General features: G+C 42.6%; 1 protein-coding gene across 1 annotated transcript in view; it reads right to left on the bottom strand.

Moving 5' to 3' along the window:
* The window catches only part of Kif3b (kinesin family member 3B), a 41,932-nt gene that overhangs the window by 3,527 nt on the left and 11,624 nt on the right, over positions 1-26,781 (bottom strand). Inside the window, exons 2-8 of the mRNA XM_078051591.1 lie at positions 12,612-14,079; positions 7,507-7,608; positions 7,198-7,320; positions 6,975-7,093; positions 4,667-4,780; positions 3,920-4,025; positions 893-1,071 (exon numbers count right to left, since the gene is read on the bottom strand). Of these exons, the coding sequence (XP_077907717.1) occupies positions 893-1,071; positions 3,920-4,025; positions 4,667-4,780; positions 6,975-7,093; positions 7,198-7,320; positions 7,507-7,608; positions 12,612-14,015 (2,147 nt within the window). The 5' untranslated portion in view covers positions 14,016-14,079. The remainder of the gene's footprint in view (positions 1-892; positions 1,072-3,919; positions 4,026-4,666; positions 4,781-6,974; positions 7,094-7,197; positions 7,321-7,506; positions 7,609-12,611; positions 14,080-26,781) is intronic.

Genomic DNA, 26,781 nt, shown 5'->3' with positions numbered 1-26,781 from the left:
GATACTTTCTATGAAAACCACCCTCTGTGCACAACCAACATGGCCTGCCAACAGAGGTGTGAAACCTGAGGGAAGGGATGCTGATGCTTGGCAAATCTTCTATTAAAATCAAAGGTTGACCATCCTCTCCCAATGGGTAAAAAGGTATTAAGCTGGGCATGGTGGCATGTACCTATAGCCACAGATACTCAGGAGGCTGACAAGAGGATCACTGGAGCCCGGGAGTTTATGACTAGCCTGGGCAACATAGCAAGACCCTGTCTCAAGAAAAATATTAACTTGGCAGGTAGAATTCCTTCCACTTTTGGTTTTCCACCTAATTGTTTTCCTTAAATTTCTAATATGGAATTTATTAAAATAGAATTCTTATTTCACACATAGCCTGCATACAGGGTCAGAGTCTGAGCTGTGAACTAAGGGAGACACAGATTTGAACTCAGGCTCTGCCACTTACTTGCTGGGTTTCCTTGGACCTGGCTACTTTCTCAAAAATTCTAGGTCTCAATTTTCTCAGTAAAATGGGACTAAAGGTCATATATATATACATATATATATATATATATATACACTTTTTTTTTTTTTAAAGGAAATCAAGAGAATCTTTGTAAAGAACTACCTGGCACTTGGTAGAAACTAAAGAACTGACCTCACTTCACCAGAGCATGTGCTCCTTCAAAGGCAGGGACTAGGTGGTTAGGTATTCTGGTATTCAGTTCACCTGGCATAGTGTCTCAAATATTTGTGGAATAAACAAACAGAAGCAATATGGCAATAATTTCTAGTGTGTTCTATAAAGCCCTCCATGATAAACAAGCACACTCATGGCCCTCTACTTGGTTTGTCCTTGATCAAATGTCCTTGTTTCAAACACAGGTCACTAAAAGCCACTCACCTGGCCTTGGATTTCTTATTTGCAGTGCTTTCAAAGGATGATGCATCCACCTGTATCTCATCTTCATCCTGCAAAGCTGCATCCAGTGCAGCCTGGACCTTGGGGGCAATGGCTGGACCCTCATAGTCTCTGGTGGTCCGGCTGGGCATGTCCAGCTCTAAGAGCACAATATTTTCTGCCTGCAGAAGAAGCACAGCCATCACCAGCTAGGTTGGCCTCCAATGAAGAGTCAAGCAACCTATGCCACACCTGTAAACTGCTTGTCATTCAGAGCCTACTAAGAGTCTAGCTAGAATAGTTATATAGTTTTATAACTTTTTCCCTGGTAGGGTTGCAAATGAGGACTAGGTTTGTGGCTCAATGACAGAATGCTTGCCTCGAATATGCAAGGCACTGGGTTCGATCCTTAGCACCACATAAAAATAAACAAACAAAATAAAGATACTGTGCCATGTATAACTAAAAAAATACTTAAAAAGGATTGCAAATGATACCCTAAGGGAAATAATCAGAAAAATCACTAAAACCTATTTATTACATATAATTTGAAAATATAAGGGGAGGGGGGATAGTAGGGGATAGGAAAGGTAGCAGAATACAACAATTACTAATTGGGCATTATGTAAAATTGTGGATGTGTAACCGACGTGATTCTGCAATCTGCATTTGGGGTAAAATTGGGAGTTCATAACCCACTTCAATCTAATGTATGAAATATGATATGTCAAGAGCTTTGTAATGTTGTGAACAACCAATAAAACAAATAAAAAATATAAAATAAATAAATAATTTGAAAATATAAAAAGAAGTAAAGAAGAAAATAGTTGTCATCAAAGAGTCATAATGTGGGTGAGGAGGGTGTTCATGACAGTGTATATACTTGTAACCTCATGTGGTTTTTATTGTGGGGGGCAGGTACTGGGGATTGATCCAGGGGTGTTTTATCACTGAGCTACATCTCCAGGCCTTTTATTATTATGACTTTTTAAATTTTGAGACAGGGTCTTGATAAATTGCTGAGGGTCTCACTAAATTGCCAAGGCTTGTCTGAACTTGCAATCCTCCTGCCTCAGCCTCCCAAGTCACTGGGATTACTGATATGCACTACTGCACCAAGATGCTTGTGACTACATTTAAAAAAAAACTGTTGGGGAGTCAGGTGCATTGGCACATGCCTGTAATCCCAGAGACTCAGGAGGCAGAGGCCAGAGGATCTTAAGTTTGAGGTCAGCCTCAGCAATTTAACAAAATCCTGCCTCATAACTGGCCTTGTAGATTTAACTACTTGATATCTGGTGGCGAGCCTTTCCTACCTCCTGAGATGAATTTATAGAAGGAGAAGCACCCATGATCACACATTCCATCTTTTTCTGATTCCTCCCAGTTGATGGAGTCCATCCCAGGGCTCCAGAGAGGGCAGGAAGGGCCACTGAAGGGAGAAGGTGAGAACAGGGAGTGGCTCCATTCACTGGTTTTAGATATTTAGTAGTGCATAAAATTTCTGTTGATTTTTTATTTTAAAAACGTCTGAGAGTCACTGCTTTAAATTCTACCTTTGGGCCAGGGTGGCCCCCTGGAATCTCATATATTTGATTTGTGGATTCTTTTAGGGGGTATGCCAGGGATTGAACCCAGATGCATTTAACCACTGAGCCATCTCCAGTCCTTTTTATTTTTTTTTATTCTGAGACAGGGTTTTGCTAAGTTGCTAAGGCTGGCTTTGAATGTGAGATCCTCCTGACTCAGCCTCCCGAGCTGCTGGGATTACATTTTGTGCCACTGTGCCCAGCCGATTTGTGGATTTTAATATCATATACTTGGCTTAAAATATGAAAAACCTAGGAAGATATGCATCATCGGAAACTTCTAGAAAATGCTCCTGAGGATTCTGACACTCTATCTTCTACTGTATAAAACTCCACTTAGCCAGGCTCTGTGATGCACTCCTATAATCCCAGTACTCAGAAGGCAGGATGATCACAAGTTCAAGGCCAGCCTTGGCAACTTAGTGAAACCCCTTCTCAAAGTAAAAAAATTTAAAAAGGGCTTAGAGTGTAGCTCAATGGTGGAGCATCCCTGGGTGCAATTTCCAGTATGGGGGGTGGAATGACTAATAAATATTTTTGTTTTTGTGAGTAACTCAGTGCCAAGAAGTATAGCATCACAGGAGTCAACTAAATCCCAATATCTCTGGCAAGAGATATTTGCTCTGGCTCCAAGGGAAATGCAAAAACATTTTTACAATTTTAAATTAAAATCTTTCATTATAAAAAATAATAGAATTTTCCTATTGATAGTTACAAAATACAGATAAACAAAATGAAAATTTAAATTAGGCACACTTCCACTAACTAGAGATAACCAGTTTACTTTTTCATGTATATTATATAAACTTTTGATTCATATATAAACTTTCAGTTTAAATTGTTTCATAACAAAACAATATATTGTGTCTCCCATTCTGTCCATTACCAACTACCTGAAGTTGAGCAACAGATTGTCTGCAAAGAGTGGATGGGAGAACTCATACAGAAGACAGAGATGGCCCAGCAACAGCAAGTATAATAAACACCAGATCTATGTGTATTTTAATTGTAAAATATAAAACAGTCCTCATTTATGTCATTTTAACCAACCTCATGACTGACACATATGATAAAAGAAAGTACTAGAAGTTCTTCAGCACAGACCCATGTCCTGTCAACAAGACATCTGTATTCTTTCCAATGTTCCCACAGACTCATTCTGAAGCTTCCTGCTAATGTTTACTGGCCACTATGGACAGGATGTTTATACACCTTTCCTTACCTACCTACCCTGATTTTCTAAGCCTCACTGTACCTTTCCATTTATTATTCATTAGTTATTATATTCACGTGTTACTTGTTATAATTATTATAAATGTCCTCAATATCTCTGGCAAGTCAAGATACAAACTCTGTGACTTTGCCGAATGGTGCCTGAGGGTTTACTCAAACCTAAATTACTCTAAAACGGAGGAGAAAAACCCAAGAACAATCTTCTTACCCTGTATCGGGCCTCTGGACGAATCATCATGGACATTCTTGCGTGTTGGCTCAATGGTCTCTTGTATCCCACCGCGGAGACTGGCCGCTTCATCATCTGCTGATTCCTGCAAAGGGACTGCAGTGGTTAAGGCCCTGGCTGAAGTGTGACCCAGAGCCCAGGTTTGGTCCTGTGGAACAAGCACTCAGAAGCCTGAACCGGACAGAACCTGAAGTGGTAATTCCCAGGACTGCAGGCTAACTACAGTGGGCAGCAGCTGCTTCTGTTTTCTGCTTGAATTGCTGTGTGCTCCAGATGTGCACATCAGGAATCTTTTAAGCTGGGAGGGATGCTAGTCAGCATCATCCAGTTCTTAAACAGCAGACACAAAGCACAGTCATCAGCACTCCTGACCCCTGCATCCTGGGGGGATCTCTCCCACCTCCCTCACAGAACCAGGCTCAGACTGACACACAAGGTAACATCTCTGTACTGCTGATCATGTGGCCGAGCATACCTCACTTGACAGGGGAAATGGAAATTCAGGAACCTGGGAAAGGTGTTAGTCCTCCAATTCATAATACCATGCTAATATCACCCAACCTTTACCTAATGGTCCAATGGCAGCCTTGAAGTCAGAAGTGTAATTGATTCTGAGTTTAAATAAATCAAACTCTGTTCTCCCTACATCCCTTTGGCCCAGTGCAGTTTATCAACATACTGTTTCCTCCCCACTTGTAGGTCTACTTAACATCAAGAGTTACTTACTCCAGTCTGGTTATAGGGTGTAACTTCCAATGATCTTCCTCTTCATCAAAGAAGGATCTATTCATAATTTTACTTTTTTCCTCCAGAGGGATAAAGTTTTCTATAATAAGATGCCTGTGAGAACACACATAGATAAACACAGATGAAGAACAGAGCAAGTGTGGTGGCACATGTCTGTAGTCCCAGCTACTTGGAAGGATGTGGCAGGAGGATCAGTTGAGCCCAGGATCCCAGCCTGGGCAACATAAAGAGACCCTGCATTCAATCACATATGCAAACATGTGCATGCACACAAACACACATATACACACACTCCGAATACTGGCATCTGGTGCCACTGAATAATTAGATAACCGAGTCAAGTCACTCAACAAACAGTTACTTAGCAGGTACTACGAGACTAACATTGTACATGGAGCTGAGACACAGCCATGAATGACACCTGGTCCTAGCCTTGCACTCAGGTTTGACAGGTGCTAAGAGTGGTCTGTCCCTTCTGCCCGAGGAGGAACAGCATGAGGATGTGAACAGACTGAAGAGGGAGGTGACACCTGGGCTATTCTGGGGTGAATATTTCCTACTGAAAATAATTTTAAGAGGGCCACTAGAGGCGGGGAGTAGTAGTACTTGCCCATAATCCCAACTACTCAGAAGGCAGAGGCAGGACAACTATAAATTTGAGGCCAGCCTGCACAAATTAGCAAAATAAAACGAATAGAGCTGAGGATGTGAGTGAGTGCTAGAATCCTGCCTCGAATCGCAAGACCCTGGGTCCAATCCCCACCACCACATGTGCACACACCAAAAGGGGGCCCCTGAGGCTGCTAAGCAAAGTCATTGCTGAACATAGATTAGAAATTAAATGGCCTTCGTTCAGTCCCACAATTTGTTACCCAAACTAGAAAAGTGCCTATTTTTTCCTCTTTTTTTTTTATTTGTTTTAATTAGTTACACATGACAGTACATGATCTTGACACATCATACATTTGAATCAAATGGGTATAATTTCTCATTTTTCTGAGTGTACAGGTTGCAGAATCACATTGGTCATGCAGTCATGTATATACATACAGCAATACTAGTGTCTATTTCATTCTGCTGCCCTTCCTATCCCCACTTCCCCTCCCCTCCCCTCCCATCACTTCTCTCTACCCAATCTAATGTGACACACTTCTTTTTTTCCCCCCCTCACATCATCATACATGTAATCTGTATAACTATGAGGGTCTCTTTCCATCTTCCGTGCAATTCCCCTTCTCCCTCCCTTTCCCTCCCACCTCTCTTCCTAGAATGGCAGCCATTATGAAGTCAAACAACAAGTGCTGGCAAGGATGCACGGAAAACACTCATACATTGCTGGTGAGACTGCAAATTGGTGCAGCCAATTTGGAAAGCAGTATGGAGATTCCCTGGAAAGCTGGGAATGGAACCACCATTTGACCCAGCTATTCCCCTTCTCGGACTATACCCAAAAGACTTAAAAAGAGCATACTACAGGGATACAGCCACATCAATGTTTTTAGCAGCACGATTCACAATAGCTAGACTGTGGAACCAACCTAGATGCCCTTCAATGGATGAATGGATAAAAAAAAAAAAATGTGGCATTTATACACAATGGAATATTACTCAGCACTAAAAAACAACAAGATCATGGCATTTGCAGGGAAATGGATGGCATTAAAGCAGATTAGGCTAAGTGAAGTTAGCCAATCCCTAAAAAACAAAGGCTGAATGTCTTCTCTGATATAAGGGGGGGTGACTCAAAACAGGATAGGGAGGAAGAGGATGAGAAGAAAAGTGCCTATTTTAAATGACCAGGGAAAAGAGAAGACTGAACAGATTTCAGTCCCTTAAAACAAGAGGAGGAAAATCATTCCTGAGAAGAGTTTCTGACTGACAAATGCTTAGGAAATACATCAAAGAAACAAGTGGGGTGTGGTGGTGCACACCTGTAATTCCAGCAACTTGGGAAGCTGAGGCAGGAGGATCACAAGTTCACGGCCAACCTCAGCAACTTAGTGATACCCTGTCTCAAAAAATAAAAAGGGCTAGGGATGTGGCTTAGTGGTTAAGTGCCCCTCAGTTAAATCTCAAGTACCAAAAATAAATAAATAAAGTAGGACGGAAAAGAACATGGACCCAGAGATGGACAAGGACTCTCTCAGGAATAAGCAGAAGAGAGGAAGGTGGCAGGAGATGAGCTGGTGAGAAGTGGGCAAGGACCTGTCCTCAAAGATGTTTCCTACTTGACAGACAATGCCACTGGCCAGCAAGGGCAGGGTACCATGGAACGTCCTGCACTTACTTGAGCTTCAGCTCCCGGGTGAGCTCATTCTGCGTCTGCTCCAGCTCCTGGCGCTCCTTGATGTGCTCTTCTTGGAGGTCGTGGATCTCGGCCTTCACTGCCTGAAGCTTGGAGAAGAGCTGGAACCAGGGGAAGAGGCAGGTGAGGAGGGCCCAATCAATGAACCAGGTCCCCCTTACCCTAGGTCTCAAGGTGTCTTGATTTGGCCTTGTTCCTTTCCTACCTTTTTGAGTTTTTTGGTCTTGATGTCCACCTCTTGCTGCAGTGAGCTGTACGTCTCTTTAAGTTCCAAGGTCTCCTCATCTCGACTTTCCATCTGTTGCTGGATTTCTCTTTCTCGACGTTTCTGAGCAATATTACAGAATCCATCAGCTTGCCCTAGAGACTATCTGTAGGAGAACATGGGGCTGGCTGCTCCCAATCAGTCTCCAGTTAGCATGAAGCTGACACAACTCATACCAGAGGTATTTTTTCAGTGACACAAATGCACCTTAGCCCACCCTACTCTCCCCAAGAAAGAATGCCAGGTTACCTGCTCTGCAATTTCCTGCCGTTTCTGTTCCAGTATTTTCTGCTGTTCATTTGTATGATCTACTATATTTTTTCCTCCAACAAGTAGTTTACTTTCCATGGCCTGAGTGAGAAACAAAGTAGAATCCATGCTGTGAATGGTCTCCCCAGAGCACAACGCCTCACAGAGAAGTCTGAGAAAGATAAAGAGCTCACGACTGAGCCAAAAGGGGACAAACTCTAGGCAGAAAAAGATTGTGCTCAGTCCCCTTCCTGAGTGGGCTGGGACTTCACCTGGTCACATTGAAGGTGCAGCTTCCCCTACATACAAGAACCTCTGCTTTCTTTAACAATATCCTTTTTTGGCTTGTGGAGACAAAGCATCAACCCCACTGAGAACATGCTAAGTGTGTCCTATGTGCCAGATACTGGGGATGCAAGTGTCAGTGAGAACTACAAGGTTCAGTCACTGAGGGATACAGACAAATAAGCCAGCTTTAACCAGATGGTGGGGGACACTATCACGAGGAACATGCAGAGTAATTCATAAAAGAAAAACAGTGAAGACAGAGAATTCAGACTTTTTTTTTTTTTTTTTTTTGATGCTGAGGATTGAACCCAGGGCCTTTTGCATGCAAGGCAAGCACTCTATCAACTGAGCTACATCCCCAGCCCTGAGAATTCAGACTTTTAAAAAAAATTATTTATTTATTTTGGTACTAGAAATTGAATCCAGGGGTGCTTAACCACTGAGTCACATCCCCAGACCTTTTTCTTTTTTATTTTGAGATAGGGTCTCATTACATTGCTGAGGCTGGCTTTGAACCCAGGATCCTCCAGTCTCAGCCTCCTGAGCCACTGGGATTACAGGTGAGAATTCAGACTTTTGGAAGAAGTTGGGGAAAGCTTCCTGTCTGAAGGAAATCTATACAAAAAGCTGAAGTAAAAACTAGAAGGGAAAAAAAAGTAGAGAGATTGTGATAGGAGAGGGTAGGGCAGGGAGTGGTGATGCTTAGAGTTAGCAAAGCAAGCAGGAGGTCTCCTCAAAGCTCTGTCAAGGAGACTATATTTAATCCTGAGGATTAAATATAGTCAGAGAACCGCTGCTGAGTTCTTTGAGCATGAGGGTGCACAATCAGATTTGTGTTTTAGAAAAATGACTCCCTGCAATAAAAAGGATGAGTGGGAAGGGGCAGGCTGGATGGGGAGAGCAGACGGAAGGCTGCTGCAGGGTGCAGGGTGGGCGGCAGGGATGAGATGCAGGGATGAGATGCAGCGAAGTGGCTGGTCCAAGAGACCCAATGAGGCAGGAGTCACAGGCTGTGGGACCGACAAGGCCATAGAGACAGAAAGAGGGACAGCTGCAAGGAAATTGCCAGGGACCAGCCTCACTGGGGTATGAAGGCAGGAGCTGGCTCTGGGTGGCCAAGGGCAGCTCAGTAGAGATGTCTGGGAGGCAGAAGGCCACCAGGCCTGGACGTTAGGAGACAGTCCTGGACCGCACATCCACCTTGGGAGGTGTCAGTATTTAGAAGGGGGCTGAGGCCGTGAGAGTGACTTGCACCTGTAAAGCATGCATGTCAACACACTGCCACCTGGGTTTCTGTTTGTGTGGCTGTTTTTTTCTGTGTGTGTGGTATGGGGGATTGAACCCAGAGGTGCTCCACACTGAGCTACATCCTCAACCCCTTTTAATTTAATTCTTTTATTTTAAGACAGGGTCTCACTAAGTCGCCCCAGCTGGTCTTGTGATCCACCTGCCTTAGCCTCCCAAGTAGCTGGGACTGTGGGCATGTACCACTACACCAGGCTACAACATGGCCTCTGAGAAATGTTAAGTGTAGCCCTGTCGCCATCTTTCACTATGTCTCTTGAGACCGTTTCCTCTTTTCTCAAAACCAAGAGACTGGACTAGATTATTACCACCCCACCCCCACATGCACACACTTCAGCTCTAAAATTAAATATATAAATATCCATGGTTTTCAGCATCCAGGGACTGAGAAAGAAGTCATATCATTCTTCCATACATAAAATGTCTAAGAAATGCAGTGACCTTGAGGTAATGCTGAATCTAGCCAGACTCGGTCTCTGAGAGCTCCCCTAACACCCAGGTAGTTTAGAGTGCAGCTGTTCCTGGCCTCGAGTAACAGACCCGATGCTGCCTGTTATTCTGAAGAGCAGTGTGCAAATCAATGTGGGCACACCCAGTCACACTCCCAGAGCAAGTGAGGAGGGGAGATGTGACATCTGACATGAAGGAATCCCACAGTAAGCCCCTCCCTGAAACAAATTTACCTCCTAATCGTGTGGTGTACGACTGTTTTCACATGGGGTCTGTAAAATCCTGGAAGGGGCTTTCAGGGTTTTAAGGTCCCTGCCTCTACAGTAAAATAGTGGCCAGCTCTGTGAAAAGGCTCCTCTGAAGCCACAGATAAACAGCATGGCTTTGAAGACCATGGGGAGGAGAGGCAAGAAAGAGAAAACTAATTTGGAAAGCAGTAAGGAGCTTCCTTGGAAAACTGGGAATGGAACCACCATTTGACCCAGCTATTCCTCGTCTTGGACTATACTCACTACAGGGACACAGCCACATCAATGTTTATAGCAGCACAATTCACAATAGCTAGACTGTGGAGCCAACCTAGATGCCCTTCAATGGATGAATGGATTAAAAAATGTGGCATTTATACACAATAGAATATTACTCAGCAATAAAAAATAACAAGATCATGGCATTTGCAGGGAAATGGATGGCACTAGAGCATATTATGCTAAGTGAAGTTAGCCAATCCCAAAAAAACAAATGCCGAATGTCTTCTCTGATATAAGGGGGGTGACTCAAAATGGGGTAGGGAGGAAGAGCATGAGAAGAAAATTACCTTTAGATAGGGAAGAGAGGTGGGAGGGAAAGGGAGGGAGAAGGGGAATTGCATGGAAGAGGGAAGGAGACCCCCTTCGTTATACAGAATACAGGTATGAAGATGTGAGGGAAAAAAAAAAGAAGTGTGTCACAATAGATTGGGTAGAGAGAAGTGATGGGAGGGGAGGGGAGGGGAAGGGGGGAATGGAAGGACAGCAGAATAAAATAGACATTATGATTACTGTGGGTATATACATGACTGCATGACCAATGTGATTCTGCAACCTGTACACTCAGAAAAATGAGAAATTATACCCCATCTGATTCAAATGTATGATATGTCAAGATCATTGTACTGTCATGTGTAACTAATTAAAACAAATTTTTAAAAAAATGGAAAAAAAAATAGGCAAACTGCCTTAGAACCCAAAGCTCTGAGGGCAAAGTTGGGATTCCAGCCAAGCCTGTCTAATGAAAATGTAAGATCTACTTCTACTGCACTACTTCTAGCTGTAGAGAATGTTTCCTATTTAAGAATGCATCTGTAATGGTTGATTATCTTCCTAATAATATATGCTCATGAAGAAAAAAACAAAAGAGAGAGAGAAAACTTACCATTTTTATACTGATAATTTGAACATATTTCCTTCTAGGCAGAAACCAAAGTCTGCATAAATTCAATAAGAAAAAAACCCCACCCTTCAAGGGAATCCCAGCTTGGGGTCAGCCAGTGGCCATCTCGGACCTCTAGGGCTACTTTTGCATTCTCCTTGCCACTATTGCCAAGTGGTGGCCCAGAGGCCAGGCACCTAAGGGAACAGCATCCTCCCTCCAGAAAGAAGACACAGAATGTCAAAAGCCTCCACACTCTAGAATACTGCTCAGCCACCTAGGGAAGTCGAGGTAGACATCAGGAAGTATACTGATGACTGGGTCAGGTTAGAAAAGGGGATGACTGCAAAGGATCAGCAAGAGGAAATCCTAGCGAGGATGGATTGTGTTCTGTGTCTTTAGAACCAGGGTCCTGAAGCCTAAAACATACAGTGAGATACCCCTGTATTCCCACTAGGCACACAAGTGTAAGTCTGATCATCACAAGGGTCGGCAAGGAAGGGGAGCAACTAGAGCTTGCACAGTCACTTTAGAAAACCACTTGTTCTCATCTAGTGAAGTAGGAGCACCATGTACTCTAAGATCTAAAAGTGCCAGACAAGAAACTTGCACATACATGTCCTCCTGGAGCCAAGAATAAATGGTTGGTCATAGCAGAAAATGGAAACAACCCACACTGTTAGGAGAATGGAATGCCACAGAATACTCCAAACAGTAATAATGAATGAATCACAGTTATAGGCATCAATACAGACTCATGTCATGAACAGAACGCTGGGCAAATAAAAGTAAAGTGCAGGCAGCTCACTTATACAAAAGAAATCACATGAAACTGACCTGTATTATATTTAGAGAGAAATACATATACGGAAGCAAAAGAACAATAAGAATCAAATTCAGGATGATGGTTACTCTGGGGTAGGGGGACATTCCTTTCAGAGGAATCTCTAAAGATTCAGCTGCTGTTCCTTTTTTTTTTTTTTTGTACCAGGGATTGATCCCGGGGGTACTTAACCACTGAGCCACATCTTCAGCCCTTATTTGTGTTTTATTTAGAGACAGTTGCTTAGGGCCTTGCTAAGTTGAGGCTGGCTTTGAACTTGTGATGCTCCTCTCTCAGCCTCCCAAACTGCTAGGATTACAGGCCTACACCACCACATTTGGCAGCTGCTGTTCTATATCTTATACTGGGCCTGGGGGATACACGGCTATCAGTTTTATTGCCGTCCTTTATACTGGACATACAGGTGATAATTATTATTATGAATCCAATTTTTAATTTGAAAAGTTTTTCCTGTTCATATTGATTCAACAAAATTTATTGAGCACCAATATCATGGAGCTATTGGAAATGGAAAAACCAAAAAATACGTCATCTTGAGTTTTTTGTTTTTGCGGTATGAGGGATGGAACCCAGGGTGTCATGCATGCTGGGCAAGTGCTCTACTACTGAGCTACTCCCCCAGCCCTTTGTATTTCAACATAGGGTCTTGCTATTTTGTCCAGGATGGCCTCAAACTTGGATCCTCCTGCCTTAGCCTCCCCAGTAGCTAGGATTACAGGCAGGCACCACCATGGTCAGCCCTTGTATCATTTCTGTGATAAAAGAAAAGGCACTGATGGGGGAAAGGGCCGAAAGAAGGGCATGATACCTTAATTTTGGCACCCAGCATCTCAGCAGCATCCTTTTCCCGCCGCAGGTCCTCCATCTTTTTCTCCTTCTCCTTCAGCAGTCTCATCTTCTCCTCTGCAACCAAGCTGTGGTCTTCCACAATGGCCCGCTTCTCAATCTCCAGTCTTTCTTGCTGTTCCCTCCAGTAATCATCCTTATCATCCCCTTCCTCCTCACCCTCTTCTCCCTCCTCCTCCTCCTCTTCCCCACCCCCACCACTGCCACCACCTTCCCTCCGCTTCTCTCGCCGCTTCCTCCTGCCAATGGAGCGCTTTTCCAGCTGGGCCTTGAGCCGAGCAATTTCTTCCTGAAATTCTCGAAGGAGGGCATCCTTTGGGTCCTCATTAACCCTTGGCTTATTCTTAATGTTTTTGGCACGGTTGGCATATCTCAAGGTGGTCAGAGTCTCTTCCACATTGTATGAGGCAGGTCCCACGTTGGCTACCATCACAGTCTTGGCGTTGCCACCCAGGGAATCTTGGAGGAGTCTGGTAAGCTTTGAGTCTCGATAGGGAATGTGAGTGCTTTTCCCGTCCACCAGGGCAGAGATGACGTTACCCAGGGCTGACAGGGAGAGGTTGATCTTCGTTGCCTCCTTCAGTCTCTCCCCTTGTGCCCCGGTCTTGGCTTGCCGTTCACTGCCAGCAAGATCCACCAGGTTCAGCTTCCCCACCCGGATGTGGTTCTCACCATCGAGGCCCACCTCGCTGCACTCAATGGTGATGACAAAGATGGCGTGGGAACGCGAGCTGTGCTCGTTCATGTTGGTGGCCCCAACGGAGCGGTTCTGGTTCCCCACGTTCATCACGTGCTCTATCTCCTTCACACTCTTGGTGACAAAGGAAGACAAGTCCTTCACATACACTCCCGTGTCAGGCCTCTCTTTGAGCTCAAGCCGTTTGGTTTGGTCCTTTGAGAGCAGGTCTCGGATCTCCTCCTGGTAGATCTCTAAGTAGGAAGCCCTGACGAGGTACTGCTGATTCTGCGAGCGAGAGATATGAGTGAAGATGTGATCAAATGAGTTGGGAATGACACCTCGTTTTTCAGGGTCACCTCGGACTCCTTCCATAGTATAGGTTTTCCCAGTCCCAGTTTGTCCATAGGCAAAAATTGTCCCATTGAAACCTTGCAGAACAGAGTCCACAAGAGGTCGGAACGTCTCGTCATAGAGTTCAAACTGCTTGGCGTTCCAGTCATAGACTGCATCAAAGGTGAAAGTCTTGGGCATTTCATGGGTTGTGCCTTTAGGGTTCTTCACAGACACCTGCCCCAGCTTCACATCCACGTCCACCACCTTGTCGTAGGAAGCGGCCTTTTCCTTGCCATTCATGGGCCGACAGCGAACCACCACCCGGACCGACTCTGAGCTTTTTAACTTTGACATGATGAGCTCTGACTGCGTCAATCTTGAGGGCTATAAATCCAAAATGTCTCAGGATGCTAAGGTCCTAGGAAAAAAGCAAAAGTAAGTGAGTACAGTACAGCTGCCATCAGAGGCTGACACATACAGGCCATCTCCACCTTGCCACCTGATGGCTGTGTGCAGTAACTCACCACACGGGCACTTCCTCATGGGATCTTAACCAGCTTCAGAAGTGAAAGACAATCCTGTTAACTAGTGTGCCCTCCCCTGAATCTACACTTAATCTTAACTGCAGGTCAAAGCAGCTGGAAACCTTTTAAAAGCCTGGATGATCTTATACCCTGCCGAACTACTAAACCTCTAAGGAAAGCAATTTAAAACTATCAAAATTTAAAATGCACAAACCTTTGACCTAGCAGTTATATTTCTGAGAACTTATCTTTCAAATGTATGTCTTATACAGAGAACATATACTAGACTATCTGTCATGGCATCTTTTAAAAAAATATTTTAAGTTAATTGTAGATGGACAGAATATCTTTATTTTATTTATTTCTATGTGGTGCTGAGGATCAAACCCAGTGCCTCACACATGCCAGGCAAGCGCTGTACCAGTGAGCCCCAGCCCCAGCCCTGTCATGACATCTTTGTGGTAACAATAGGTAGTGGAAAATTTAAATTCTCATCAAGAGAGGACTGATCAAATTCAATATATATATATAAAATATATATATATGCCTATATATAAACGTACATATATACACATACATACAGTGGAATCCTGTGCAGTTATTAATAAGAATGGGGTAATCTACATACAATCCTGTGTCCAGACATGTTGTTAAAAAGCAGGTGAGGAAGACTGGGTACCATATACATAGTATTCGAAGAGGTTTGCCAAACAAACCCTGTTATAAACGAGGGACTTTGGGTGATAATGACATAGCAACATAGGTTCCTTGGTTCTAACAAACGCACCACTCTGCTGGGAGATGCTAGTAACAAGGGAGGTCATGGGGCATTGGGGTGGGGCGTATGCGCAAATCTCTGTACCTTCTGTTCCCTTGTGCTGGATCCCAAAATTGCTCTAAAAATAAAGTCTACTAAGAAGAACAAACAAGTAAATATATATTAAAAAGGGGCGGGATACATGCATGTTGCATGCTTGATATGCACACAATATCATTAGAAATATATATTTAATGCCAGGCCCAGTGGTGCAAGCCTGTCATCCTAGTGCCTCAGGAGACTGAGGAAGGAGGATCTCAATTGGAGATTAAATAAAGGTATTGTGTCAATCTACAACTAAAAAAGAAAAAAAAAAGAATTTTGCCAGATGGGAAGGAAGAGTCAGATGCCAGAATGGCCAGTTTCTAGTGTCTCCTTTTCATTTCTAGGGGAACAGTCCCCAAGCCCTGGCTGTGTCAATCCCGTGGCCTGGTCTGTCTCTCCTTTCATTTCAACAGATGCCAGCCAAAGCTGGTCTGGGTGCAGAGTGAGAACCCCAGTCCCGCGAGGCCCCCTTGGGGAGGCCTCAGATGTGGTGATGGGAGCCAGACAAGACTCTGGCCTTGGTAGAGTGAGAGAAATTCAATGGCAGGGAGGGATGATTCTTCTCACCACACAGCCCTGAGGGGCAAAGCCACCAACATTTACCCATCAAAGCAATGTGGCCCCAAGCCTGCTTTTCAAAAAAGCCTTCAGCAAGCTAACCTAGAGGCTGGGCTGCTTTGTACAGCTCCATTATTTTTAAGCTCTCCAAAATGATAAAAAACAAAGGAATGATAATGACCTACATTAATCTTCAAAGCCCTTAAAAAGGAAGGAATTCCTAAAGCAAGTCCTCTTAATTAAATCTCCCCAACTCTGAACATAGAATTCATTCTTTTCTGACTCACCCGAAGGAGTCCTGTATTATTGATGTATTATTTCAGGAAGATGGACTAATTTAATTTCCTGCCATCAGGACTTACAGTCTTGTTCTGGGTCCTCCTCAAAGGAGACGGTTTTCTTGGAAGGACGCCCTGATATTCTTTCTTTATTACCTTCTTTATTCTCTTCTAGTGGATCTAATTACAGAGTGATAAATCTTTAAAGGAACTCACAGTGTTGCCAGGAAAGAAGGAACCACAGGTCAGCGCTCATCACCTGCTTCCTGAATACCTTTTCTGCTAGAACCTGTCACTGAATGTTAACACCCACTATCTGAATGGCTATTATCCTTGAAAAGCTGAGCTCTTCCGCAGCCTCATCTCTTTTGTCTGCTGAGATCAGCTCCCCATTCTCATGGCAGCCACCAGCTCTTTCTTGTTTAGATTCAGACAACCTTGCTTTTGCTTGTTTTCATGGAGTCTCACTTCAAAGTCTAGAACTAGGAGTGGATTGGGTTCTCAGTTAACTACTGATTTCCATGGAGAGTCTAGGTCAGAGGTCACAAACTGGTCAAATTCCATCTGAAACTTTTTTTGGATGTGTGGTGCTGGCATGGAATCTAGAGCTTTGCACATACTAGGCAAGTCTCCAGCACCAAGCTAAACCCCAGACCTCCACCTGAAAAATCTCCCATCCCACCCCCAGTACTGGGGATGGAACCCATGGGGCACTCTACCACTGAGCTATATTCCTAGCTCTTTTTATTTTGAGACAGATTCTCACAAAGCTGTGAGGCTAGCCTTGAACTTGCAATCTTCCTGCCTCAGCCTCCTGAACTGCTGGGATTACACATGTGCACCACCTTGCCCTGCCTGCCTGGTGTTTTAAAAAACAATAGAGTTGCAGGGCATGGTGGTGCCTGTCTATAATCCCAGAGATTTGGGAGGCTGAGGCAGGAGCATCCCAAGTTCAAAGCCAGCCTCAGCAACTAAGTGAGACCTTATCTCAAAATAAAAAGGTTTGGGAATGTTGCTCAGTGGTTATGTGTCCTGGGTTCAATCCCTGGTACCAAAAATTAAAAATAAATAAATTAGGTAGGGCACAGTGGTGCATAGCCAAAATCCCAGCAGCTTGGGAGGCTGAGGCAGGAGGATCACGAGTTCAAAGCTAGCCTCAGCAAAAGCAAGGAGCTAAGCAACTCAGTGAGACCCTGTCTCTAAATAAAATAAAATAAATAGGACTGGGGATGTGGCTCAGTGGTAGAGTGCCCCTGAATTCATCCCCTGGTATCCAAATAAATTAAGAAACAAACAAAAAAGAGTTGAGGGTGTGACCAAGTGGGTACAGTACACACTTAAGGTCCTGAATTCAATCAATCCCAGCACCAAAAGCAACAGCAACAGCAGCAGCAGCAGCAGCAAAGGCTCAGCAATTCCAACCCCTCTCTATATGCACATACTGGTGAAAATCTTTGCATATGTGCACACACAGGCAAGAGTGCTTCCTTCAGCACTGTCACAACAGCAAGAAAACTGGACACCTACACATCTACATGGGAGAATAAAAAGTAAAATATGGTACATTCACATGATAGATAAGAGAGTACACTAGTCAGTGGTTAAAAGGAATAAATTAGAGCATGGATCAGCAAACTATAGTCCACAGGCCAATCTGACACACAGTCTATTTTGGCAAATAAAATTCCATCAGAACACAACCTTAAGTTTTGTCTGCATGTCTCTATGGCTGCATTAATGATAAAATGGGAGAACTAGGTGGCACAACAGAGGCAATACGGCCCACAAACCCTAAAATATTTACTATCTGGCCTTTTACAGAAAAAATTTGCCAAGCCTTGAATTACAGTTTATATATATATATATATATATATATATATATATATATATATATATGGATAAATAAACAGGTTACAAGCTGTAGAGTGGTAATTTTTTATTAGAACAAAATAATATGGTGCGCATAGACTTGTTTACGTATGTATAAGTATAGAAAAGTTGGAGATGGGCTGGGGAGATAGCTCAGTTGGTAGAGTGCTTGCCTTGCATGTACAAGGCCCTGGGTTCAATCCCCAGCACCATAAAAAAAAAAAAAAAATTGGAGAGGGGTATGCACCAATTTTATGATGGCAGCTGCCTAAATTGGGCAGTGGGAAGTACTGAAAATGAAACCAGAGGATTAGAAGAATATTTCAATTTTATAATATATAATATTTTATCATTTCCTTTTTTTAAATGGAAACAATACCTTTATTTTATTTATTTTTATGTGGTGCCAGGGATTGAACCCAGTGCTTCACACATGCTAGGCAAGCACTCTACTGCTGAGCCACAATCCCAGACCCATATTTTATTATTTCTTTTAAAAAATAAAAATGGGAAAATGAAACTTTGAAATAAATAAGAGAAAACATTACCATCAATTCTGGCTGTTTCCTATACTATTAGAACAACCAGTTTCACATAAAATATATATAAGTATCTGACATCCCTTGACCAGAGCTCCAAGTGGCAGCCAGGGGAGCTGACCAACAGTGCCCCTCTGGTGGATCTGGGTCCTCCAGTCCTCACCAAACCCCCATTCCCTCCTGCTTCACACCCATCGTGCTTTGCTCATTTATACTTCCTGCCTGGCTCCTGTAGGAGTCATATATACACGACCAAATCATGTATATATGATCTGATTAAGAAGTCCTAGCCAGGCATGGTGGCACAGCCTGTAATCCCAGCGGCTCGGGAGGCTGAGGCAGGAGGATCACGAGTTCAAAGCCAGTCTCAGCAATAGTGAGGTGCTAGGCAACTCAGTGAGACCCTGTCTCTAAATAAAATTCAAAATAGGGCTGAGATGGGGCTCAGTGGTCAAATGCCCCCGAGTTCAATTCCCAGTGCCAAAAAAAAAAAAAAAAAGTCCTGCCATGCTAGCCCATCTTTTAAAATGACATTTAAATGACATGTAAAATGCTCATAAGTGAAAAAGCAGTTTATAAAATCAAATGACTAGGGGCTAGGGTTGTAGCTCAGTGGTAGAGAACTTGCCTCGCATGTGTGAGGCATTGGGTTCGATTCTCAGCACTGCATATAAATAAAGGTTCATTGACAACTAAAAATATTTTTTTAAAAAACTGAATGACGGGGCTGGGGATGTGGCTCAAGCGGTAGCGCACTTGCCTGGCATGCGCGGGTGTGCTGGGTTCGGTCCTCAGCACCACATAAAAATTAAAAAAATAAATAAATAAAGATGTTGTGTCCACCGAAAACTAAACAATAAATATTAAAAATTTTTTAAAAAATTGAATGACTACATGCAATCACAATTATATAAAAAATAAGACGCACATCAAAACTTCAGTAGTGGCCCACTTTAAGTGATGGGAGAACATATGATTTGCCCTTCTCTTTCAACATTTCCATATTTTCCAAATTCTCTTTAATAAGCATGTGGTTATCTTTGAATGGGAAAATGAAGGTCTGGCAATTCCCCAGGAGCAGCCTGTAAGAAGGAGCAATCTGCAGCACACAGAGTGCATACTAACACACTTCTAATAATGCATGCCAATGCAACATCTCTCAGTCAGACCAGGCAACCACCTGCCAACTGCCCGGCCCAGCGTTCAAGAGTATGTGAGATGCAGCTCAAGTCACAGATCACACAAGCCATCAGAAAAGCACAGCAACACTTGAGCAAGAAGATAGAAGTGACTCCCTAATTAACTGGCCTAAGCCAACTCCCTGTGCAGGTGTCTCTGGAGAAGCAACTGTTTTTATTCTGTATCCACCACATTACCCTAACACTGCTCTCTTTCACAATTCTCTCTCGTTGTTATTGAAGCATCAGGACTCCTTGTTTCTTACTTGTAATCTCTGAGCCATACCAAGTCAGCAAGTTCAATTCTGGGTCTCTGGTTTCTCTGATGGCCAGTATCACAAGGGGAGTTATGCACTCTTCAAAACAAGATTTCCACTGGGCGTGGTAGTGCACACCTATAACCCCAGCATCTTGGGAGGCTGAAGCAGGAGGATTAAAAGTTCAAGTCCAGCCTGCACAACTTAAAAAAAATCCTAAGCATCTTAGGGAGACCCTGTCTCAAAATAAAAAATAAAAAGGGATGGAGAGGTGGCTCAGGCTCAGTGGTAAAGCAACCCTGGGTTATAAAAGAACAAAACAAAACACCAAGATTTCCATCTCCAGTTGAAAAATAACACTGCCCTGCAGAACTTTTAAAAGGATACAGTGTTTGTGCTGAGGGAATAATTCTGAATTTGCTTCTGTGAGCATAAAACATATCTTGAGGGTATGTAAGAGCCAGATAACAATAGCTGTCAAATAATAAGACTGGTTTTCACTAAAAGAGATGAGTTTCTGAGGGTCAAGGGTAGGGAAAGACTTTTCGTTGTATATCCTTTTATACCTCTTAAATTTGGAATCGTATGCATATATTCCCTAATCAGAAAAGTTTTGTGAAATTAAGTAAACTAATGTCTAGGCATTACAACTCATTTTTTCATTTTATCTATCCACTTTTACTGACCACTATGAATGTAAGCTAATAAAAAGATTTTAGTTGATAAACAGAGGACCCTAGGAATAAAACTCCTTGTCCCAACTTTATGGAGAAGCATCATACAAGAACTTCCAAGAGGGCTGGGGATATAGCTCAGTTGGCACAGTTGGCAGAGTGCTTGCCTCACATGCACAATGCCCTGGGTTGAATCCCTAGCACCAAAACAAAACAAAAAGAACTTCCATGAGGGCCACAGCAATGGAATTTTTAACTTTTCACCTTAAGAGTCATGTGGCCTCAGCTCTTAAAGGCATTCAGAGCATAGATGTCAGAGTGACAGACAAGTAAAATATATTGCAATTACAGGCACTGGTCAAAACATAAGGCTGTCTTTTTGTAAGCCAAACAGTGTGTGAATAGTCTGAAATTTTGCAAAATATCCCTTACAGGACAATATGGGACCCATGGCATCTTGAATTGACACAATTTATTTGAGGCAATTGTGCTGTCAATACCAAAACTCTAAATGTAAATACCTCTTTGAAGCAGTAATTTCATTTCTTAGATTATTTTAAGGACATAATAACTGAACACAGGTGCAGAGTGGTAGTACATTTTTTCCATTTATATCTAACTGCTAAAATACTCATCAAAAAGGGACTGATTAGGGGCTGGGGATGTGGCTCAAGTGGTAGCGCGCTCGCCTGGCATGCGTGCGGCCCAGGTTCGATCCTCAGCACCACATACAAACAAAGATGTTGTGTCTGCCGAAAACTGAAAAATAAATATTAAAAATAAAAAATAAAAGGGACTGATTAGATTATGTCTATACCACGGGACACTATACAGTTATCAAGAAGGACAATCAATAAACCTCTAGGTATTTACATATATTTAAGACATACTGAGTAAAAAAAGCAGGCTACCAAAAAGAATAACTATGATGCAATATGTATGTATGTGTACGCACACATGCAGAGAGATGGGGGGACAAAGTGTAAAGTTGCAATGAAAAGCATGAGCTCTGCTGGGTGTAATGGCAAAGGAAGCGCACGCCTGTAATCTCAGCAATTTGGAGGCTGAGGCAGGAGGATCACCAAGTTCAAGGCCAGCCTCAGCAACTTAGCAAGACCCCATCTCAAAATAAAAAATAAAAATAAAAAAATAAATAGGGGGCTGGGGATGTAGTTCAGCAATAGAGCACCTCTGAGTTTGGTCCCCCAGTAACTAACACACACACAGCCAGCATGTCCAGTGTTCAACAGGTCCAGGTTTGGATTTCTGCTCTTCTACTTACTAGGTATAAAATCTTGAAAGTGGTATCAAACAGTTTCTTCTTCTGTAAATGGGGTTAAAAACAACACCTAGTGGGGCCTGGGGATATATGGTAGAGTGCTTACCTTGCATGCACAAAGCCCTGGGTTCAATCTCCAGCAACTTAAAAAAAAAAAAAAAACAATACCTATGCTAGGTGCAGTGGTACATGTCTGTAATCCAGTGGCTTGGGAGGCTGAGGCAGGAGGATCACAGATTCAAAGCCAGCCTCAGCAACTTAGCAAGGCCCTAGGCAACTCAGTGAGACCCTGTCTCTAAATAAAATATAAAAAAAGGGCTGGGGGTGTGGCCCAGTGGGTAAGTACCCCTGAGTTCAATCTATCCCTGCCCCTATACCAACAAAATAAAACAGCACCTACCTTAAATAACTGTTCTAGGAACTACATAAACTAATAAATGTTAAACACGGCCTAGTACACCCTGTATAAAAACACCCAGAAAGGGGCTGGGGCTCAGCGGAGCACACTTGCCTGGCATGTGTGAGGCCCTGAGTTTGATCCTCAGCACCACATAAAAATAAATAAATAAATAGAGGTATTGTGTCCAACTACAACTAAAAAATAAATATTAAAATAAAAACACCCAGAAAATGCAAGTAATATTGATCTCTAGGTAGTGAGTTTGAAGTGATTTTTATGCTTTCTTTGAACTTTTTGATGGCGTATTATTTTATTATAGCTCTAAGGCTTGTGTGTGTGTGTGATGCTGAGGATTGAACCCAGGGCCTTGTGCATTCGAGGCAAGCACTCTACCAACTGACCTATAGGCCCAGCCCTTATTTGTTTATTATAATTAAGGTGAGGGAACACACTAAGCATACATGACTGGGTTCAATACGCACACACACACACACAAAAAAAAGATTAAAATAAAATAATTCGGGCTGGGGATGTGGCTCAAGGCATAGCGCGCTCGCCTGGCATGCGTGCGGCCCGGGTTCGATCCTCAGACCATGTACAAACAAAGATGTTGGGTCCGCGGAGAACTAAAAAATAAATATTAAAATTCTCTCTCTCGGGGCTGGGGATGTGGCTCAAGCGGTAACGCGCTCGCCTGGCATGCATGCGGCCCGGGTTCGATCCTCAGCACCACATACCAACAAAGATGTTGTGTTGTGTCCACCGAGAACTAAAAAATAAAATATTAAAAATTCTCTCTCTCTCTCTCTCTCTCTCTCTCTCTCTCTCTCTCTCTCTCCTCTCTCACTCTCTCTTTAAAAAAAAAAAAAAAAAAAAAAAAAAAAAAAAAAAAAAAAATTCTCTCTCTCTCTCTCTTTAAAAAAAAAAAAAGTCACCTAAAAATAAAATAATTCAAGCTGTGCAGAGGAGTATAGAGTGAATAAGTACCTCTTCCCTCCTACCCCTAGGAGAGATATTTTTTTTTAAATTTTTTTAGTTGTAGATGGACACCTTTATTTTATTTGTTTATTTGTTTATTTATTTATAGTGCTGAGGATTGAACCCAGTGCCTCACACGTGCTAGGAAAGCTCTCCACCACTGAGCCACAACCCCAGCCCCAGATAGTTGATGCATATGCAAAGATTAATGTATCAGCATGGCTCCCTTATTTCCTTATGAAGAAAAAAATAACTCAGATAAAGTGCACTATATACCATTCTACGCCTTACTATATATAGATTTCAGAGAAGCCCCTCTCCTTAAAAAAAAAAAAAATGGGTAAATGCCATGGTATGGTTGTCCTCTGTTAAGGGACCTTCAGATTGGTTCTTGTCTTTTGCTGCTGCAGGGACTATCCTGACATACAGCTTTAGGACAAGTGAAGTGTGTTGTCAAGATACATTCCTCAAGGTAAAAATGCTAGGCGTGCGCCTTTTTGACAGAAGGCACCATCTTGCCTCTTCCCCAGACCACCCTACTTGTGGCTCTTCAACAGTGTACCCATTCCCTGCGTGACCTTGACAGACTGACCTTGCTCTGAACACCCACTAAGATATGAGTGGAAGAGCATTCCGGCCAAACATTCTGGTTTTCCATGTTTCTGGGAAAGAAATGAAGTTATTTTTCTGCAAGAAACTTAAATCAGCTAGGTGTGGTGGTTCATGCCTGTGTTACCAGCTGAGGCAGGAGGATCTCAATTTCTTTCTTTCTTTTTTTTGTGATGCTGGGGATTGAACCCAGGGCCTTGTGCGTGTGAGGCAAGCACTCTACAAACTCAGCTATATCCACAGCCCCAGGAAGATCTCAATTTGAAAGCCAGACTTTTTTTGAGGGGTGGGGGGTAACCTGGGATTGAACCTAGAAGCACTTGACCACTGAGCCTCATCCCCAGCCCTATTTGGTATTGAGACAGGGTCTCACTGATTTGCTTAGCACATCACTTTTTTTTTTAAATTTATTTTATTTATTCTTATGAGGTGCCAGGGATTGAACTCAGTGCCTCATGCATGCTCTGGCAAGTGCTCTGCCACTGAACCACAACTCTAGCCTCTAGCACCTCACTTTTGCTAAAACTGGCTTTGAACTTGTGATCCTCCTGCCTCAGCCTCCAGAGCTGCTGGGATTACAGACATGCTCCACCGAGCCCAGCTTTAAAGCCAGACTTAGCAACTTAGTGAGACCTTGTCTCAAAAAATTAAAAAGGGCTGAGAATGTGGCTCAGTGGTAAAGCACCCCTGAGTTTAATCCCTAGTACCAAAAAAAGGGGGCATGTAATTAATGTGATGCATGGCTCTTATTTAGGGCCCCCTTTTAGATTGATCTTGATTCAAATAAATTACAAAAAATATACAATATAATCAAGATTTGAATACTGGGTAGTGAATGATGTTAAGGAATTAATTATTTTTTGAGTTCCTGATTTACTTAGAGCTTTATAGTTATACATAGTAGTTGAGTTCATCTTAATAAACTCATATGCACATGGAATTCTATTTCAGTTCATGAATCATGAAACTCCCTTCCCCGCACCTGACCCTGTGTTCCCTCTTCTAGTCTACTAGACTTCCTTTCGTTCTTCTACTATTTACCTTTAGGGATTAATCGATGTTATTTATTTATTTATTTTGTACTGGAAATTGAACCCAGGGTGCTTTACCACTGAGCTAAATCCCCAGCCCATTTTTCTTTTATTTTTTTGATTGAGCCCAGGGTCTTGTGCATGCGAGGAAAGCACTCTACCAACTGAGCTATATCCCTAGCCCCCAGCCTATTTTTACTGTTTGCTTGTTTGTTAATTTTGAGACAGGTTCTCACTAAATTGTTAAGGACCTTGCTAAGCTGCTGAGGCTAGCTTTGAACTTGCAGTCCTCCTGCCTTAGCCTCCCAAATTGCTGGGATTAAAGGTATTTGCCACAGCACCTTGCCTTATTGTTTTGTTTTAGGTTTCATTTGTTTGTTTTTTGCAGTACTGGGCATTGAACATAAGGCCACATGCATACTGTGCACACATCTATCACTGAGCCATATCCCCAATCTTCATTGTTACTTTTTGAAATGTGAAAATAGTTCATTTATTTAGTTACTGGGGATTGAACCCAGGGGTGCCTAGCCACTGAGCCCCATCCCCAGCCCTTTTTATTTTTTAAGGCAGAGTCTCCCTAAGTTGTTTAGTGTCTCACTAAGTTGCTGAGGTTGGCCTTGAATTTGTCATCCTCCTGCCTCAACCTCTAAAACCACTGGGATTACAGGTGTGTATCACTGCGCAGGCCAAATAGTTTTTTTTTTTTTTAATTCTTATCTTTTTAAAAATTTTTTGTTAGTTGTAGATGAACACAATATCTTTATTTTTATTTATTTATGTATTTTAATGTGGTGAGGTGATTGAACCCAGGGCCTCACACATGCAAGGCAAGGGCTCTACCACTGAGCTACAACCCCAGCCCGAAGGCTCTTATCTTTTAAGAAATAAATAAATAACTTTCAAATAAAGTTATATGCTGTCTACAATTTGTTTCAAAATAATCAGGGGTGGGGTGAAATGGGAGGTTACAGGGGAAAGAGGGCTGTGATGTGCCGAGCAGGGAAACAGGCTCATGGCTCACTATGCTACTCTACTTTTCTGTACGCTGGAGGAATTACCCTCTGACTAATGGCTTTTCATTTAAAATTCTTTTTTAATTATAAAAATTTTTAAAATTTTTAATTTTAAAAATTCCATATAAGCCAAGAATGGTGACATGTGCCTGCAGCCCCTGCACTCAGGAGGCTGAGGAAGGTGGACTGCTTGAGCCCAGAAGCTTGAAGCCAACCTGGCCAACACACCAAGGCCCCATCACACATAAACAAACAAACAAACAACAACAACAAAAAAATATATATATATATAAAAAGATAAACTTAGGTCTGGGGTTGTGGCTCAGCAGTAGAGTGCTTGCCTAGCACATTCGAGGCCCTGGGTTCAATCCTCAGCACCACATAAAAATAAATAAAATAAAGGTATTGTGTCCAACTACAACTTATATATATATAAGTTGTAGACTTATATATATATAAGTTGTAGACTTATATATATATAAGTTGTAAACTTATATATAAAATGTAAACTTAGGGGCTGGGGTTGTGGCTCAGAGATAGAGCTCTTGCCTAGCATGCTTGAAGTGCTGGGTTCGATCCTCAAAAATAAAGATACTGTGTCCACCTATAACTAAAAAATAAACATTAAAAAAAAACGAAGAGGGCTGGGGATGTGGCTCAAGCGGTAGTGCACTCACCTGGCATGCGTGCGGCCCGGGTTCGATCCTCAGCACCACATACCAACAAAGATGTTGTGTCTGCTGAGAACTAAACAATAAAACACTGAAAATTCTCTCTCTCACTCTCTCTTTAAAAAAAAAAAAAAGATGATAAATTTAGGATAGAGATGTAGTAGCTCTGTGGTAGAACAGTTGCCTAACATGTGTAAGGCCCTGGGTTCAATTTCCAGAATCACAATTAATCAGTAAAAGATTTTTTGTTGTTGTTTTGAGATAGGGGTCTCACTATGCTGCCCGGGCTAGTCTTGAACTCCTGAGCTCAAATGATCTCCCCCCATCAGACTCCTGAGTAGCTGAGGCTAAGGGTACATGCCACTGCACCTGGCCTCAGTATGAATATAATAAACAG

This window comes from Ictidomys tridecemlineatus, chromosome 5, assembly GCF_052094955.1.
Source record: "Ictidomys tridecemlineatus isolate mIctTri1 chromosome 5, mIctTri1.hap1, whole genome shotgun sequence".
Taxonomy (NCBI): domain Eukaryota; kingdom Metazoa; phylum Chordata; class Mammalia; order Rodentia; family Sciuridae; genus Ictidomys; species Ictidomys tridecemlineatus.
The sequence above is the reverse complement of the archived record's forward strand: the minus strand, read 5'-3'. Positions and strand labels throughout refer to the sequence as shown.